Source organism: Uloborus diversus, chromosome 2 (genome assembly GCF_026930045.1).
Source record: "Uloborus diversus isolate 005 chromosome 2, Udiv.v.3.1, whole genome shotgun sequence".
NCBI classification, from domain to species: domain Eukaryota; kingdom Metazoa; phylum Arthropoda; class Arachnida; order Araneae; family Uloboridae; genus Uloborus; species Uloborus diversus.
Genome location: NC_072732.1, coordinates 149,452,596 through 149,469,454, shown reverse-complemented (window position 1 = coordinate 149,469,454; position 16,859 = coordinate 149,452,596). Strand labels below are relative to the sequence as shown.

At 31.0% G+C, this 16,859-nt stretch overlaps 1 protein-coding gene across 1 annotated transcript in view; it reads left to right on the top strand.

The window, feature by feature from the left end:
• Window positions 1-16,859, top strand: part of LOC129217403 (paraplegin-like) — a 79,277-nt gene that overhangs the window by 32,094 nt on the left and 30,324 nt on the right. Inside the window, exons 10-14 of the mRNA XM_054851700.1 lie at window positions 1,429-1,537; window positions 6,291-6,358; window positions 9,510-9,574; window positions 11,172-11,334; window positions 12,569-12,679. Coding sequence (XP_054707675.1) covers window positions 1,429-1,537; window positions 6,291-6,358; window positions 9,510-9,574; window positions 11,172-11,334; window positions 12,569-12,679 — 516 coding nt within the window. The remainder of the gene's footprint in view (window positions 1-1,428; window positions 1,538-6,290; window positions 6,359-9,509; window positions 9,575-11,171; window positions 11,335-12,568; window positions 12,680-16,859) is intronic.

Below are 16,859 nucleotides of genomic sequence, written 5' to 3'. Positions count from 1 at the left end.
ACTATAACTAGGGCCTGCAGCAAATTTACGATTATTTTTATTATTTATTTATGTCTTTATTTTTGAAATTTTCCAGAAATATATTTTACAATTTTTTATTCCTAAGTCTAAAAGATAATGCAGTTAGATTACTGCATTATGAGTGACACACGGTATCGTAGAAGTACTTTACATAAATTTAAAAAAAACATGTACAGTAGGAGACCCAAACTTAGGAGTCCCAAAGTGTGAAAAACCCAAAATCCAGAATTTTTCCCCTCAAATATGTTTTTTTTCTTTAAATTCCTCCCCACCCCCTTTATTTTAAGTTTTAAAAGTTCAAAACCGTTAACATTCGGCAATTACTTGTTAAAAACACAGTGCTTTCAGTTCAGATTTTTTCAAAAAAACGTTTTTTCGATGCCACATGTTATGCATAAATGAGCGTTTTGCTGTAATTGTGCAGCAATCTTTTAACATCCACTTTCAGTTAACAATAATCATTTTTTTCTTCTCATAAGTATGCAATACAACGCCTATTGAACAAAAATACAAAATTATTTTTAGTAAAAATAGGATTTATTTATTGTATCGATCGGCACATTGCATGATAATGAAAAGCAACATCGGTGGACTATGCGCCGCGGCGTTGCAACTTTTCTCTGACTTTTTTTTGACGTAATGAAGTATACTTTCATGCCGATTGATTTAAAAAGAAAAGACATCTAGCAAAACCAGGAGAAGCGTGACAAATGCTGCACAACAAGAGAGTTTTCACTATTTTTTGTGTCAGAATCCAAAATCCAGAACGTTTGCGGTCCAGAGCATTCCGGATTTGTGTTCCCATACTGTAATCGCAAAATGTGTTCAAAGGCTAAAGACAGCTGAAGATAAACCATGGAATCATTTGTAAAGCATGGAAGTCAAAGGAAATGCCCTCTGATTAAGACAACGGACCTGTTCGCCCTATTTTTGAAAAGCAGTGACAGACTTGATTGCACCTATTGCAGAGGAATCAAATTACTAAATTCCACTTTCAAGATTTTCTCTGATGTCCTTTGTAAGAGACTTTTACCAATTGTGGAGAACATTATTGGATCTTACCAGTGAGGTTTTCAAAGAGGAAAATCCACCATCAACCAAATTCAAGCCTTAAAACAAATTAATGAGTAAAGAAAATAATTTAATATTGATATATTTCATCTCTTCATTGATTACAAGGCTGCATATGACAGCATCAAATGGGACGTTCTTTATGCTACCATGGAAGAGCTTGAAATCTCTTCGAAGCTCATTAACCTGACAAAATTAACTCTCCGAAGAGTCGAATTAGTTTTTTATATTCGACAGATTAAGCAGAGCTTGAATCTACTTTACTCATTAAATAAATCGCTTCTATGTAAGTATTATTTTCTAACATGATTCTGTTTTTTTTTTCCTTTTCGTAAGGTCTTGGTGCTGCAAGAGTAAGAGATTTGTTTAAAGAAGGCAGAAAAAGAGCTCCATGTATTATATACATAGATGAAATTGATGCTATTGGGAGAAAAAGGAGTGGAAGGTAAGCCTGGCGTAAATGTTTTAGGGGTATTGTATATTGTTTATTTGGAAAGATAAAGCAGTAACATTTTACCAATAATTATTTACTGTACAGCTGATGTGCTGTTATAACATTAATGATAGACAATGTTTGTTTCAAATGTAGTATATACAGGATGTCCACCCTAAAAGTGGACCAATAGCTAATTCCTAAACCGTTAGAGATAAGCATGTAGTTCTATTTTGAAAAAATCTTTAAATTATGCAAAGATTCAAAATTCGTGAAATTTTTGTCAAAAAATCAAATTTTGAAAAAATTACAAAATTTAACTTTTTATACAGTCCCCCAGTCTTAGCAATGATATTTAGTAAAACATTCCAGAGACATTAACATTTACAACTTAAAAAAAAACACTTTTCTACGACCAAAATACAAATACCAAAATTGACCGAGTTATGAAGTTTTGAAAAATCACTATTTTTGAAGATATTATGACATCATCGAGTGAGCTCTTAAGGGCACGTATGCGAATTGACAAAGTGTGTAAATAGGTTTAAATTTATTATGGGCCTTGTTATCGGGGACAATATTAATGGTTGGAAAGACTTAGCAAGTGCTATTTATAAGCTCAAAGTCTATTTATGATTAAAAAGCAGGGTGGGGGGGGGTATTGAATTGGTTTGTCGTTTTGTTTTAAGAACCTCTAATTTCCATCCCCCGAATATCATTAAGTAAATAGACATTTTTTTTTTAAATTCAAATCAAATATTATTTTTTAAACAATTATGTTCTCTTTCTTTTTTTTTGTTTAAAAAAATATTTTTGTTTAATGTCAGGGGATTTTTTGCACAATCAGGAGTTACTTATTGTCCTCATTTGACCAAAGTTGATGTTGCTGTTATTTTTCAGATTGCTATGACGACGGTTGTTTTTAATATTTACTTAGGGAGTAAAAGTTTTGTCGTCATAGTTACAAATCATCTGTGGTTTGATTTCATTCATTTTTTTTTCAGGGCTTAGCTCACGCAGACATTATTAAAAAAAATTCTGTGGTAAAATTATGTTTTTTCAGAAAAAATACCTATAAAGATGAATTTAAACAGAAAAACTTCATCTTCATACAAAATTTCGAGATTACTAATTCTCATCATTTAAGATTGATCAGAAATAAAAATACATGACGGTATATGCTGTAAATATTCTTTAAGATAAGTGTACTGGTGGATATCGGCCATAAATTCTTTATCTGTACTTCCGCATTCTAATCACCATTTTTTTTTTATGGATAAGTCTCGTATTACCTAGTCTAGAAAATTAAATCATAATATTATGACTGGTGCAAATTTCTTAGTCATTTCTATTCCATCCCATTTGTGGAAACAAGAAACCCAAAGAATAGGCTTTCACAATTCGTGATTGCGAAAAACATAATTTAAGTTCAAGATTATTTAAATTCAATTGTTTTTCAGATCTTAAATTCAAATTATGTTCCTCTCCGCCACGAATTGCGACAGGACCCTACTCGTTGAGTTTTTGTTCTACAAACGGAATGGGTTGGAAATGAGAAACAAATTCGCACCCGTCAATTAATTTATGAAATACGGCAAGCAATCAAATCAGTTTTATAAAAGGATAAGGAAAATAAAACTAACAAGAATATTTAAGTTAAAGAGCACCTAAAGTCTAGCAGTTTTAGAAAAAGAATTTATGTTGTAACGAAAGATTCAAGCCACCTCTTATATCGTCTGCACAACATTTTTTTTCTTTTTTGGACAGAAACTTTCGTTACAACCATTAAATGAAATGCATAGAAAGATATTTTTTCAGCATTACAAAATTATTGTCTGTCCTCTGAAATACCATGACAAAAGTTCTAAATAATTCAATCCTTTACGGTTTTCCTTTTCTTTTAAATATACTATTTTTTTTCCTTTATCATTACTCTGTAAATTTAAATACAATGATAACCTTTTACATAAATTGACATACAAAATATGTTTTCCGATCAAATTCACATATTTAAATTAGATAAATTTGAAACAAATAAGATTAATAAAAAACTTTTATTAATAAATATGCCTTTGAGCTTATAAATAGTACTTGCTGAGTCTTTTCAACCATTCATATTTCCTCCTGATGACAGGAACCCAAAATAAATTTAAACCTATTAACACACTTTGTCAATTCGTATACGTGGCCTTAAGAGCTATCTCGGCTTTTGATCCTCGTAGAAGAGTGATTTTTTTTAGTTGTAAATGTTAGTGTGTCCGGAATGTTTTACGAAATATCATTGCTAAGGCTGAGGGACTGAATAAAAAGTTAAATTTTGTAACTTTTTCAAAATTTGATTTTTTGACAAAAATTTCATGAATTTTGAGTCCTTGTGCAATTTAAAGATTTTTTCAAAATATAACTATACTAGCTGCGTTGCCCGGCTTTGCCCGGTCTACCTTGAAAAAAAACCATTGCATCAAGTGAAGTATCTTAAATAACCAGGATTAAATGAAAGAAAAAAAACCATCGTGCAAAATTTTCTCGCCAAACAATGACGACAAATACTAAAATACTTTTGAGAAATTAAAACAAAATGAGAAAGATGGATTTAAAAGGCGTAACCATGGAAACACAAATAAAATAAGTTTAAGAATTGAAATTGAGAAAGATGGAAATGTACAATGGATTCAAAAAGCGTTACCGTGGAAACGCAAAATAAAATGGTTAAAAACTTGAATAGAGAACAGATTTTTTGAACTTCATTTAATTCGCTTGTAACTTTTTTTCTAATGGAGATAGAAGGTTAAACTTTCGACTTAGGTCGAGTTAGATCTGGAGTAAAAAAATCAGCTCTTTCCAGTGCTGCCAAAAAGAAAACTGTGGGACAATTCCTTCACTTTTTATTGATGGATTTAATGACGAAAGTAGTGCCTAAATTTCAGCCAAGCCTTAACGAATTCAAACTAAAAACGTAAAAAACTCCCGCCGCAATTAAGTTAGAGCATTGGAACAAATTGCGTAGAACGCGGAAAATTCTTCCCTTTCCAACGATTTATAATATTATTATTTGCGAGTAATTTTTCACCCCCATATTCGGGAATTTATGTAAAAATTGGGCTTAAATTGGAATAAAAAAAGAACTATTCATCGAGTTGTTTTCGAACTGGTCTGCTAACCTTTTCAGGGCGTAAAGGAACAAACTGTGAAAATTTCAGCAAAATTGGCCGGGTAGTTCTTGAGTTTTGCGAGTTCAAACACACAGACACTTTTTGGAGACTTCATTTTATACTATGTAGAGATGCTTATCTCTAACGGTTTAGGAATTAGCTATTGGTCCACTTTTAGGATGGACACCCTGTATATTTTCTAATACTGAAAGCAAATTGATTTCCTATAATACTTGTGAAATGATCTTATAAATTGTATTCAGTGATCGGGGTGGGGTGGGGGGGGGGGATGCTATTCCTTGAAGTGTTTGGTTTCTTATTGTGAAAATAAGGCAAATTTAAAGTAAATGGGCTCCTAACAAGGCTTTTTTAAATTGAATAAATGTTGGCTTTTTGAAATAATGCAAGTATAAATACAAACATAAGGCTGACATAATTACTGACAATAATAACTGACATTTTTAGCCACACAAACATTTGTGAACCATGACATATACCCTATGAAAAAGGAGTGTATTCTCCCATTTTTTTTTTTAACTTCAGCACTGATTATATTATTTACACTGCAGTTTTGTATGTTTGTAGCATAGATTTTTAATTAAAATGAAATCTTGTGAACATATATATGTTTTTGTTTCTCATCAACTATGAACTGTATTTTCATCGCAAATGTGGTGCATTGCTTAAGTTTCATGAACTTTTTCTCGCTCAGATTAACTTGATGAGTTTTAACTCATACCACTGTAATTGATAAAATTTCATTTATTAGGATATAATAATTATAATGAAAAGAATTGATTTTACGGATATTGAAAACTTCAAACATGATCTTATTTTCTTACTTTTGTGAAGCTTTTCTTTTGCTTCCTTTTATGCCCTCACCCTCCATTTTGAGCAGCCTACGATTGTTTATAGTTTTCTTCGCTCCGTAAGTGATAGTCTACTTCTTTTTTAAAGTCATCCTTTAAGTAAACGTGCATTTGTTTATATGTATGGTATATCACATAACTTCCTCGAGAAGGATCAGGAGTTCAGAGGGGTATCAAAGGATTTGGAATTTTCAAGGCATTCGTTTTACATGGTTTTGTTTCTATGGATCTTTTATCAGCAGAGATATTAATTAAGAATAACAAAAATGACCTTTTTCCAGATCCTATGTTCTTAGAGTTAACTGAAGATAGCAAGGCAATTTTTTTATTCATCATGGCCAAATAACTTCATAAAAAATAAACCAAGAAGAAAATATATTTTCCTATCTTGCTCTATATGAATAAAATGCTATTATCTACTTTTTTTGCATATAAAATACTGTTTCCATTTCTCTCTTTTCTTTTCCTTGCTTTTCTTCTCGTTTTGCAATTGTTTTTAGATTAAATACTCTTTGTTTTTGTTAATATTTCTATGTTTTTGGGAATAATATTTATCTTTAAATGGGTTAGAATGGTAATAATGAATGATTATTCTTTACATTATATCCGACTTAAGAATTTCTTTATGCCGAATATATTTCATTGAATTCTTGAAACTATGCTTTTCATTTTCATTTTTTTCTGTTTAAAGATGAATTTTTCTTTTCATTTTTAGTATGATAAATTCAAATTTTGGTTTTGTAGTTCTGTCAGTGAAGGTGTTACTGGTGAAGGAGAGCAAACGTTGAATCAGCTTTTGGTTGAATTAGATGGTAAGTGACTTGTTGTATTTTGATGTATGAAAAAGCAAATGAAATTAAATTTCAAAGTATGCTTTTAGTGTGGCAAGTCTAAAAAATGTTGACATTTGAATGCAATTAGCTTTAGGCGTAGTCTATGCTATTGTTGGTCCCTTGGGACCTCCAGTTATTGAGAGTTGATCATATTATACTCAGGGGTGATTGTGTTCCGGTATTTTACCGGATTTCCGGTATTTTCATCTTGAATTCCGGTATCTTCATCTTCGAAAATACCGGAACTTCTATATTTTCAGAAAAGCTCACTTTTGTAAAATTTAGGGCGATGTTTAATGAAACGCCAAAAGTTCAAATTGAAGACGTTTTGTTTGGTATAAAGCGTAAGCTACGGTCATGTTTTGTAAACTCTATGGTAATTATGGAAGAACAGCTGGGGGGGGGGGGGGATGGAATAAAAGCTAGATAAGAACATTTTTCCTTCTTTTGCTTTTTTTTTCTGCAAAAGAAATGGTATTTTTCACACGTGCTCAAGGTCAAGGTGGGAAGGGGTGAAATCGGTGGCTAGTTTTATTTTCTTTTGGGGAATGTAGGAAGAGAAAAGTGGGAATCCCATCTTTGTTCTTTCTTGCGGTTGGAGGAATTTATTGTATGCGAATATTTTCTTTATTTTAAATTCTGGTTTATGATCTTTATCTGCGTGCGTTCTGTTGTTATTGAACTAATTCTAATTATACTTTATCGTTATTAATATGTAGTTAACTCTTACTTTTCATTTTGCTACTGTTTTTGTTTGATAAATTTATTCATTTGAACTTTGCATGTTCTCATTTAAAAACTGAGGTATCTGGATAGATCTGAAGATATTGGCTCCATCGATGCAGGAAAGAAGAACAAGTTTAATTGGGAATGGTTAAACAGAGGGGATTCCTACAATGAAAAGATGGAAATATAGTGTAAAAAATTGATAGGACTGGAATTTGTTTTTGTGTTTCTTGCAACAAGTCCTTTACATATGCTAATGATGGTGTGAAGGCATTATTGCAACATTCTTCTACAAATACTCATAAAAGAAACTGGGAATCATTAAAAAATGCTGGTGTATTAGGCTTTGATGTATTAGTAAATGAATCTAATTAAGGATTCAGATACAAAGGAGAAAATAAAACATTCTTTGAAAAATTTTAAGAAATGAGAAAAATTAAAAGAATTTAATTCCCACCATGCACATGGACGTATTAATCCAATTAAAAATTCGAGTTTTAGCCCCATCAAATAATTATGTATATAAATTATTTATATACATAATATAATGTATACATACACGTAATGTGTGTGTGTATATATACAGGGTGTCTCAAAAGGTCATTTACAAACTTAACATGCTGGTCTGTCATATCATGATGAACAAGATTTACATAGGAACATGTGTTCGCAAACGCAATGCTGGTGCACTCCATGCACACAAAGTCAGACACTAACGGATGCACAACATGTCACATATCTATTATACAAAGACGGTTTTATACAACATTTTAGTCTTTTAGGAAAGCTTAAAGCAGTTGCTAAAATTTGAGTCCTGCCAGCTCTCATTATCACGTTGCAACGACAACGCAGCGATCAGAGAAATCTTGTCAGAATGGATCGTTATTACGACGGTCGGTACTTCGCTCGTTGCGACGGTGTCTGACAGTTAAAGGCAGCAAATTTCAACAACAGCTATAAGCCTTCCTTGAAAACTAAAATGTTGTGTAAAATCGTCTTTGTGTAATAAATATGCGACATGTTCTGCATCCGTTAGTGCCTGACTTGGTGTGCGTAGTGCGCCAGCATTGGGCTTGCGAACGTATGTTACTATGTAAATCTTGTTCATCATGATATGGCAGACCAGCATGTTAAGTTTGTAAACGACCTTTTGGGACACCCTGTATATATATATATATATATATATGCCCATCAAAACACTTTTTCTTGGAAAAAAAAGTTCAGGTATTTTTTTATGGAGTCACAATCACCCCTGCATGTACTGTCAGCCCCGCTTAATCGGGTAACAGATAAACAAATACCCTGCTTATCAAAGGCGCCCATATAGGGGGGCAAGGGGGGCTCTACCCCCCCTTAGAAATTAGAACTCCCTTGCTTTTAGTACTTTTTTATTTGCAAAAATGTAAAAATATTTCTTCTCCAGTCATTAAATGAATAAGTTATTAAAAATGTCAAATTTTAATAACTCTAATCTGTCCTGAAATCTGCTTCCATGGGGGAAATATCCTGCTAAACCATGGTTAAAATATCTGAGCCCCTTCCCCCTCTTACAATTTTGCACATGGACGCCCATGGCGCTTATACGAATAAAATCTCAGGGAACCTAATATTTCCCGATAGACGTAATGTTAAAGGTTCCCGCTTAATCAAATAATTTCCTCGGATAATTGAATAATATTAATCAGCTTTCAGAAATCCTTTTGTTGAGAAAATTTTTGAATAAATTAGACTGAAATTAAGGAAGAACAATCATTGACGTTAAAATATGAAGTAATATTTATTGCTGACAATGGGCGAGAAAAACAACTTTCATACTCCATCAAAACATTTCCACTATTCTATGAAATTTCTTTTGTTTTTGTCATTACAAAAAAAAGAGAGGAAAATAGTACAGTCGATAATTAAATTAAATAACACGAAATAATATTCACACTTCAAGCAATGATAAATTCTTAAATATTAAAAGTAAAATACGGTAGCAATTGAGGGGAAAAAGGGAGTCGGAAAAGTGTTCCCAAAAGACTTTGAGCAAGCAATCCCCTATTATGGAAATTTTCAAAAAATAACGGCCAAAACAAAGATTTCATACATGAAATACACTGCCAGCTCAGTGAATCCCAGCCGAGAACTGTAGTTTTGTGCTTATTAACACTCATCAGCCCGGCATAGGAAACGACTGAGCTGGAGATGGAAAACCTCTTAAGGAAGCCAAGAGTGCCAAACAATCTGGTCGCTAATATAGAATTAGCACTGACCAGACTGACTACTGACCATTGATCAAATAAATTGTTGTTTTAAAGGAAAGGTTGTTTTGTGGTGAAGAAGACATAACTATAGTTTTCTCATTTTTGTTTTTACTATATAAGAGAAATACTGTTATTTTTGATTTGATTTAATTTTACAGGTATGGCAACTAAAGAAGGTGTAATAATGCTTGCATCCACAAATAGAGCTGATGTATTAGATAAGGTAGTAAGATTACAATTTACTTGCATTCTTTCAGTGAAATATTGTTATCTTTCTCTTGTTTTTGTTTCAAAAATCAGTTTGTTTCAGAAATGTTTCATTTAGTTTGTATAAAAGCTTGTCATGAATATCAGAAAAACTCTTGCATTAATGAGAACAATGTATATACTAGAATATCGATTGTCAAGTTATGACACATGAAAATTGCTTCTACATTTGAATGAAGCAATCGCCTGTTAAGTGATATTTTGAGGGTTGAAATTTTAACTGTAATTCCAGTGTATTAACCTTAAATTCCAGTTGATAGCATTTGTTGTTGACCACTTTTTCATTTCTTCATTCTCCTAAAACTACTCTTATCAGTAAAACAGTTAAGTTACCTGATCAAGTTCAGCCTTGTCAAAATAAAGCATTTCCCTGCATGTCAAACATTATCAAAAAATATTATCAAATTATCATGTTGTGGCGCGAGTTTCATTGTTGATGACGTCATGAACATTAATTGATCAGTGAATTCACTATTATATATATAAGAATTATGTCATCTTTGAACACATTTTTTTTTGTTTTTTTTTCATTTTGTATTTAGTTATTGTATGGAAACTAGATTCTTATTACTTTAAATTTGACTGTTTTTTTTTCTTTTGCTAAACTGCAAGTCAAGATATAATTCTTAGTTTGAACTTAGAATGAAAAAATAAATGGTAATATGATTTCGCTGTTGTTACTGTGAGACAAGCATGTAAAAGTAATTCTCATTACATAAATGCTTGAGGCAATTTTCTTTAAACATTTTTTTTTTTGAACGTTAACTATTCGTTTTAGTTCATGCTGCCTATTTTGTCACGTTTTTTATTTTAACATTTAACCAATACATCATTTAATTAAAATTTGTGTTTTTTTAAATGTATATATGATTGTGTAATAACCAATGTTTAGACAGCAAAACATCGTTTATACTTCTTTTAACGGACTGACAGGAAGCAACCTCTGAATGAGTACTGTGTAAATTCAAAGCATGCACAAATCACTTTGATTTTTACTAATTTAACCCTACTAATGCATATGTCTGTAAGTATAACAGTTGTAAGTTTCTAATGAAGGTTTCTATGTAACTAACATAAATTGGTGTGTAAAAATTTTATACTAAAGACATTAGCTAAATTTTAAAGTGTAACTTTTATGTAAAATAAATCATACCTTTATTGCTTATCATAAACACTTATTCTAACTTGCATATCTCCAATTATTAATTATAAATTATATCTCTAATATACATAAAAGTACAGTTATGTGTATGTAGTTAAAAATTATTTTGTAATCTGACATACTGATTGTCTTTGTAGAATGATTGCAGCATTGTGAACTAAATCAAGTTCATGAAAAAAAAATCACAAGAGTTTTTTTTTAAATGAGAAAAAACCATATAACCGACATTTTCAACAAAGAAATAATTTTTTTTGCATTATATTGAATGTGAATGAATCAGCACTTAATGAAAACGATATATAAATGTGCAAAACGTATGAACGAGGATGTATTGACAAGGTTCTACTATATATTTATAAATAGAAGCTGACTGTTTCACATTTGATTTCAGGCATTACTTCGGCCAGGACGATTTGATAGACACATTCTCATTGATCTGCCTACTTTAATAGAAAGAAAAGAAATTTTCGAACAGCACTTAAAATCAGTTGCTTTAGAAAAATCACCGGAAACCTACTCTGAAAGGTTGTCTCAATTAACACCTGGATTTAGTGGTAATTTTGTTGATAATAACTTTGGTTAGTTACCTAAACAAACTTTTTGTGCTGTAGCATTCTTTTTTTTTTAATTTGATTGTATCATGCAATCTAACTTATTTTTTATTTGACAGAAGTAAGAAAAACTGTATTTTGTCTTGTATATGTTCTAAGATGTAAAATAAACTTATGAAATAAGGTGCTATGCAACATGGCCATGATATCATGATTTTGGTGGTATATACAGCATGCCTTCTAAAGTTCGTTATCACTCCAATAATTTCTGAATGGCAAAAATTATAGTCATAAAAGTCGGATCTTGGTGTGGTAAAATTTCCATGAGCTATGCATTGCAGTTGCTTACAGCACTACACAGCAGAAAAACTCAGAGCAGGTGTTCTTATTTCAGAAACAGTACAAGATACATGTAAAAAGGCAGGAAAAAAAGCAGTTGTGAGAGAACTAAACCAAGGTTATATGAGAAAAAATAAATGAATAAGTAAAATAGTTAATGAATTAGAAAATAAGTGAATGAATGAATAAATAAGTGAATTAATAAATGAAGGAACATAAATGAATTAATTAATAAGAGTGGGTAAGTGGTGTGATGCAGTTAAACTTCATTTTGCACAAGAGTTATGTTCAACAAAAAGTACTGTAAATCGAAATTGCATAAATTACAATCTAATATTAGTATTTAAATACAAATTAGTTTCCAGAAATCTGTTTAGCTGACCTTGAGTTACTCCCCAACCCTCACACATAATGACTCATGACCTTTAAGAACTTTCTGAGTATGTACACTTTTTTTTTGTGTTGTGTTTATGAAAAGGTTAATCTTGCTCTTTTCTTTTGAGAGACTTTCCAAACCCCTATTTTAACACTGGTATTAGATCTCAATTTACGCAGTATTTCTGTGGAACTTAACCACCGCATAAAACAATGGTCTACCTTATAGTAGAAATGGAGAAAATTAGAAACTAATACCTTTTTAAACGTTCATTCTATTACTAGTTTTTTCCCCCTAGTATTTTATGAATTTGTTGCTTAGTTTTTATATGGGTTATTTTTAGTATTTTATATTATTTAAAATTGTAAAATTTGATGTTTAATTGTTGTAAATTGTTTGGAAGTGATAAAGTACTTCAAAAAAACATATTTATGGTTTTTAAAAGACTATTAACAATGTTTTCTTTAATTTTCATAATATTTATTTTATACATTCGCAAACTCACATTTAATTTGAATTTAGGAGCTGATATTGCTAATGTTTGTAATGAAGCAGCTTTATATGCAGCTCGTTTCAAGAAGAAGAAAATTACTTCAAATGATTTGGAATATGCTGTTGAAAGAGTTGTTGGTGGTAAGAATTTTATTTTTTCCATCTACTTAGACTTATTGTTTTTTTTTTCTTTTTTGCTTACAATGTTTTTTTCTTAAATTCTTTTATATAATCAGACAGTTCAATCCAGACACACATTCAGTCCATTTTCCGGCTACTTCAAAAAATTATGTGTCGTAAAAGCAGCCCCTTCAAGAAATTTCTTATCTTAAAAGTGGTCATTTGAAGGAGCTCCATGTCCTCTCACGAACTCTAGTTTAAAAAAAAGGTTCTTTCATAACTTTTAAACTCAAAAAAATTGACTGAAAAAGAAAGAGTTGTAAAAAGGATAACCTCCAAGTAATTTTCAATTTTGTGTAAAAGCATCATTTTGTTTGAAGGCTTTCTGGCCAGATTGGTTATGATATCTAAAAGCAGAGTTGCCAACTGCTCCGCAAAAATGGCGATACTCTGTGACTCCGCAAAGAAGTTATTTTGCCCCGCATTTCTCGGTCGAATGTTTTCAAGCTTATATTTTGCTATTATCATGTCAAACATGCAAATATGGGAAATTAAAGGTGCTTATACTCAAAGATTGAAATAGTGCTTAAAGCTATTTTATTAACTTCAAAACAATTATTTTTCATACTAGTGCTTAAAATGATTATTTAAGCTCGAAACAAATTTTCAGATACGTGATTTTAGTTATTTTTATTGTTTTTCGTACAAAATACCGAACTGCTCCACAAAACTTCAAATTGCGACTCAAAATCACCACAGATGCCCCTCAAATTATTCCTCCAAGGTTGGCAACCCTGTAAAAGAATTCTTTGTAATATCTGTTTCTACCACACTCATAAAAAGAGATCTGGCTCCTGGCAATTTTTTTAGCTTGTTTAATACATAACATTCATCAAAACGGTGTAGATACCTATTGATGTTTTAAAAAAAACTTATTTTTATATTATGATAAAATTATTAAATGTTGCATTTGAATATTTTAAATATTTTTTTTGTTCTCGATTATCATTTTTTCATCATCTGTTGTCTATTTTGGATTTTTCGCATGGTTCTGTTTTTGTACTCTTCAAATTCCTGTGTGTAAGTCAACACCTACTTTCAGAAAAAGAAAAAAAAATGGAATGGTGTGCCGCATAATTTGAAAATAAACATTGTAAGAAAAAAAAAGAAATGTAATGAACATGTGCATGGATAGAAATGTCGGGATTCTTAGATTTTTATACTCTTGTCTGAAAAGGTTTTGTTTCTGTTATCTAGAGATGTAAAATTTCTGGAAATTTTGAAGTGGTGGAAAAAACCGTTTTTTTTCGGGAAAAATGGAAAAATTGATTTTTTTCTTAATAAAAAAAGGGTTTCTTAATAGCTCTGTGTTTCTTAGAACATATAAAGGGTTAAGCAATAAAAAATAATGTGCAGTCCGCACATCTTTTTCTGCTTAGCTGAAATACACATAAAAGTAAGTTCAATTAGGAAAAAAAAAACCTTTCTGTTTTATAACTTACAGCTTTCTTGGTCAAATACCAGAAATAAATCAAGTCATCATTCAACCAATAATATTGAGTAATATGTGTAATAACAATTACATTTGTCATAACAATTACATTTTCTATTTTAGATTGCCTTTGAAACTTGAAGTAATAATTGCAATTTTTGACTTTTAAACAAGATTGATATTATTTGAAAGAAAAATAAGTATCATGTCCTATCCTTACAGTGTAACTTTACTGTCTGAAAATGAAAGCTATTGAGTTTTGATTTTTTTTTCAATCCAATCTAAGTCAAAAACGAAGCAAAATTGGTTTTTCTTTTCCTTTCCAACAGAAACCCCAAATCAAAACTGCGTAATCTTTATACATAAAGGGCTACTTCTGTCCGGATGTCCGGGGTTAACTTCAAAACTACTGGACGGATTTTAACCATTTTTTCCACATAGATAGCTACACTATCAGGGAACAACTTAGGCTATAATTTATTGCTAAAAAACTTAGTTTAAAAACATCCTGATTGGAAACAGTAAATGTCATGTAATTTCCACATCAAATGATTAAAGATTAAACCCGTTGTTTCGAAAGTTCGTTGCCTAACAACAGCAACATTAAAAGTAATCATAATGTAAATTTTGAATCAAGACTTCTCCGGAGTAAGCATGATATTTATTGCTTTCTTAGGAGTTGCATCCTTATCTTTATACATGAAGTGCTGCTTCTGTCCGGATGTCCGGGGTAAACTTCAAAACTACTGGGCGGATTTTAACCATTTTTTCACCATAGATAGCTACATTATCAGGAAACAACTTAGTCTATAATTTATTGCTAAAAAACTTAGTTTAAAAACGTCGTGATCGAAAACAGTAAATGTCATATAATTTCCACATCAAATGATTAAAGATTAAACCCATTGTTTCGAAAATTCGTTACCTAACAACAGCAATATTAAAAGTAATCATAATGTAAATTTTGAATCAAGGCTTCTTTGGAGCAAACATGAGTTTAAAGTCATTTAAACATTTGGAAACTCTACTTTTCGCATCTCGAGGGAAATATAGTAGAGAACTTTTTTTTTTCTTTTTGTGTGTGCGTGTGTGTACTATTTAATTAAATGAAGCTAGCGCACGGTTTTTTAGTGATTTTTGTTTTTGTTAGTTTATATTTTGGAAATTCTTCAAATTTTTATATGCTTAAATTCGTGCCTTTTGATTCTAAATTATTATTCGTTGGTTTTTTATACTTATTGCTATTTTACTTTTATGGGTAAGGAAGAAGCTCGATTTTTAATCACGTCAAAGCGGTGTGTTTTGGTTTCTTTCATTTAAAACAGAAAACAAAAGAAACTAGCAACGCTGGGTATTTTTGCAAGTAGTTTATAAAGCTGAACCAGAACTTAAACCGGATTTTCAGTTTATTCATACGGCCGTGCTAAGCACAGTAGTAAAAGTAGTCATGCCTACACTTTTGAAAACTGAGTTAGTATAACCAAGTTTTTCTCTATTTTGTATTTTACTTAACAAATAAAATGTTTTAGGGTAATTGCATCAGGAAGTATTTTTTTTAAAAATAAATTCTAGAAAAAAAAAGACATCTGAATCAAATATATAGAAGAGCCAAACTTTAAAACACAATCTCTCTGCTTAAGCTCAACTGGAGGGTGTGGCAAAAAAAATAAAAATAATAATAATAATAAATAAATGAAAAAAAAGGAACTCGGAGAAAGATTGCATCATTGAATTTAAGTAAAGTAATTTTATTTCAATGATTGTTGTTTATTTTTGTGTCTCACTTTATTAGAAAATAATGTACAATATATCTCCTAGTTTTTGTGTAGTTTTATGGCTTTCTTACAGTTTTAAGCAAAAGACCTGCTATTTTAAAGTTGTTTAACCAAGTAGAATTACAGTTTGTTTGCTTGTTTTGCCTCGAGAAACAGTATTTGATGCGGTATGCTTCTTCAAGTGGCTTAGAAATTATAGTCAATGTTCGGAAAGTGTACAAAAACGAACAGTGAACATTTCTGTAAAACATCACCAAAATCCGAAGTCAGGCTTTGTCTGTGATGGAATCATGACAAGCGACAAAAAAAAATCTCTGTTTTTTTTTTTATGGATGAGGGATATAAAATGAATCAAAAAGTGTACCAGAAGTACATTTTAGAAGCTATTGTACTTCAGAGCACTTCAGCACAGCAATGTAGACTGAACATTTCAATTTGACCCAACACACGTTCAAAACAACGAGTGGTGCAAGGTGCATTGTTTTTGACATGATATCATCTTTAGAGTGGACGCTCTACTCGCTAGACCTCAAGCACATTTATTACATTGTATGGTCTGTTTTAGAGTCAAAGGTCTACTCTAAACTACACATAAGTTTGGATTCTCTAAACCTTTTGCTTTATAAGGAATAGGATTGATTAAAGGACTTGCGGTCCTTGAATGAAAATTTTCAATCAGTTGCCCCTTTGTTTTGCTTCAAGAGGCGGCCAGTTTTAAACCAAGTAATTTATTCTTTGCTAAAGATCTTCTCATATTATTATTTTTTGTGTTTGTTAGTTTATTTTTAATAAAATCACATGGAAAATTGCTTGCCTGGATTTTTTTTTTTTGCTGCACCCTGTACATTTGGTTCGCTCAGTCAGCAGAAACATAGTTTTGTGATTAAAGTTATGCTTGTTTGTTTTATGAAAAGGAAAATAAATTTTTCACTGA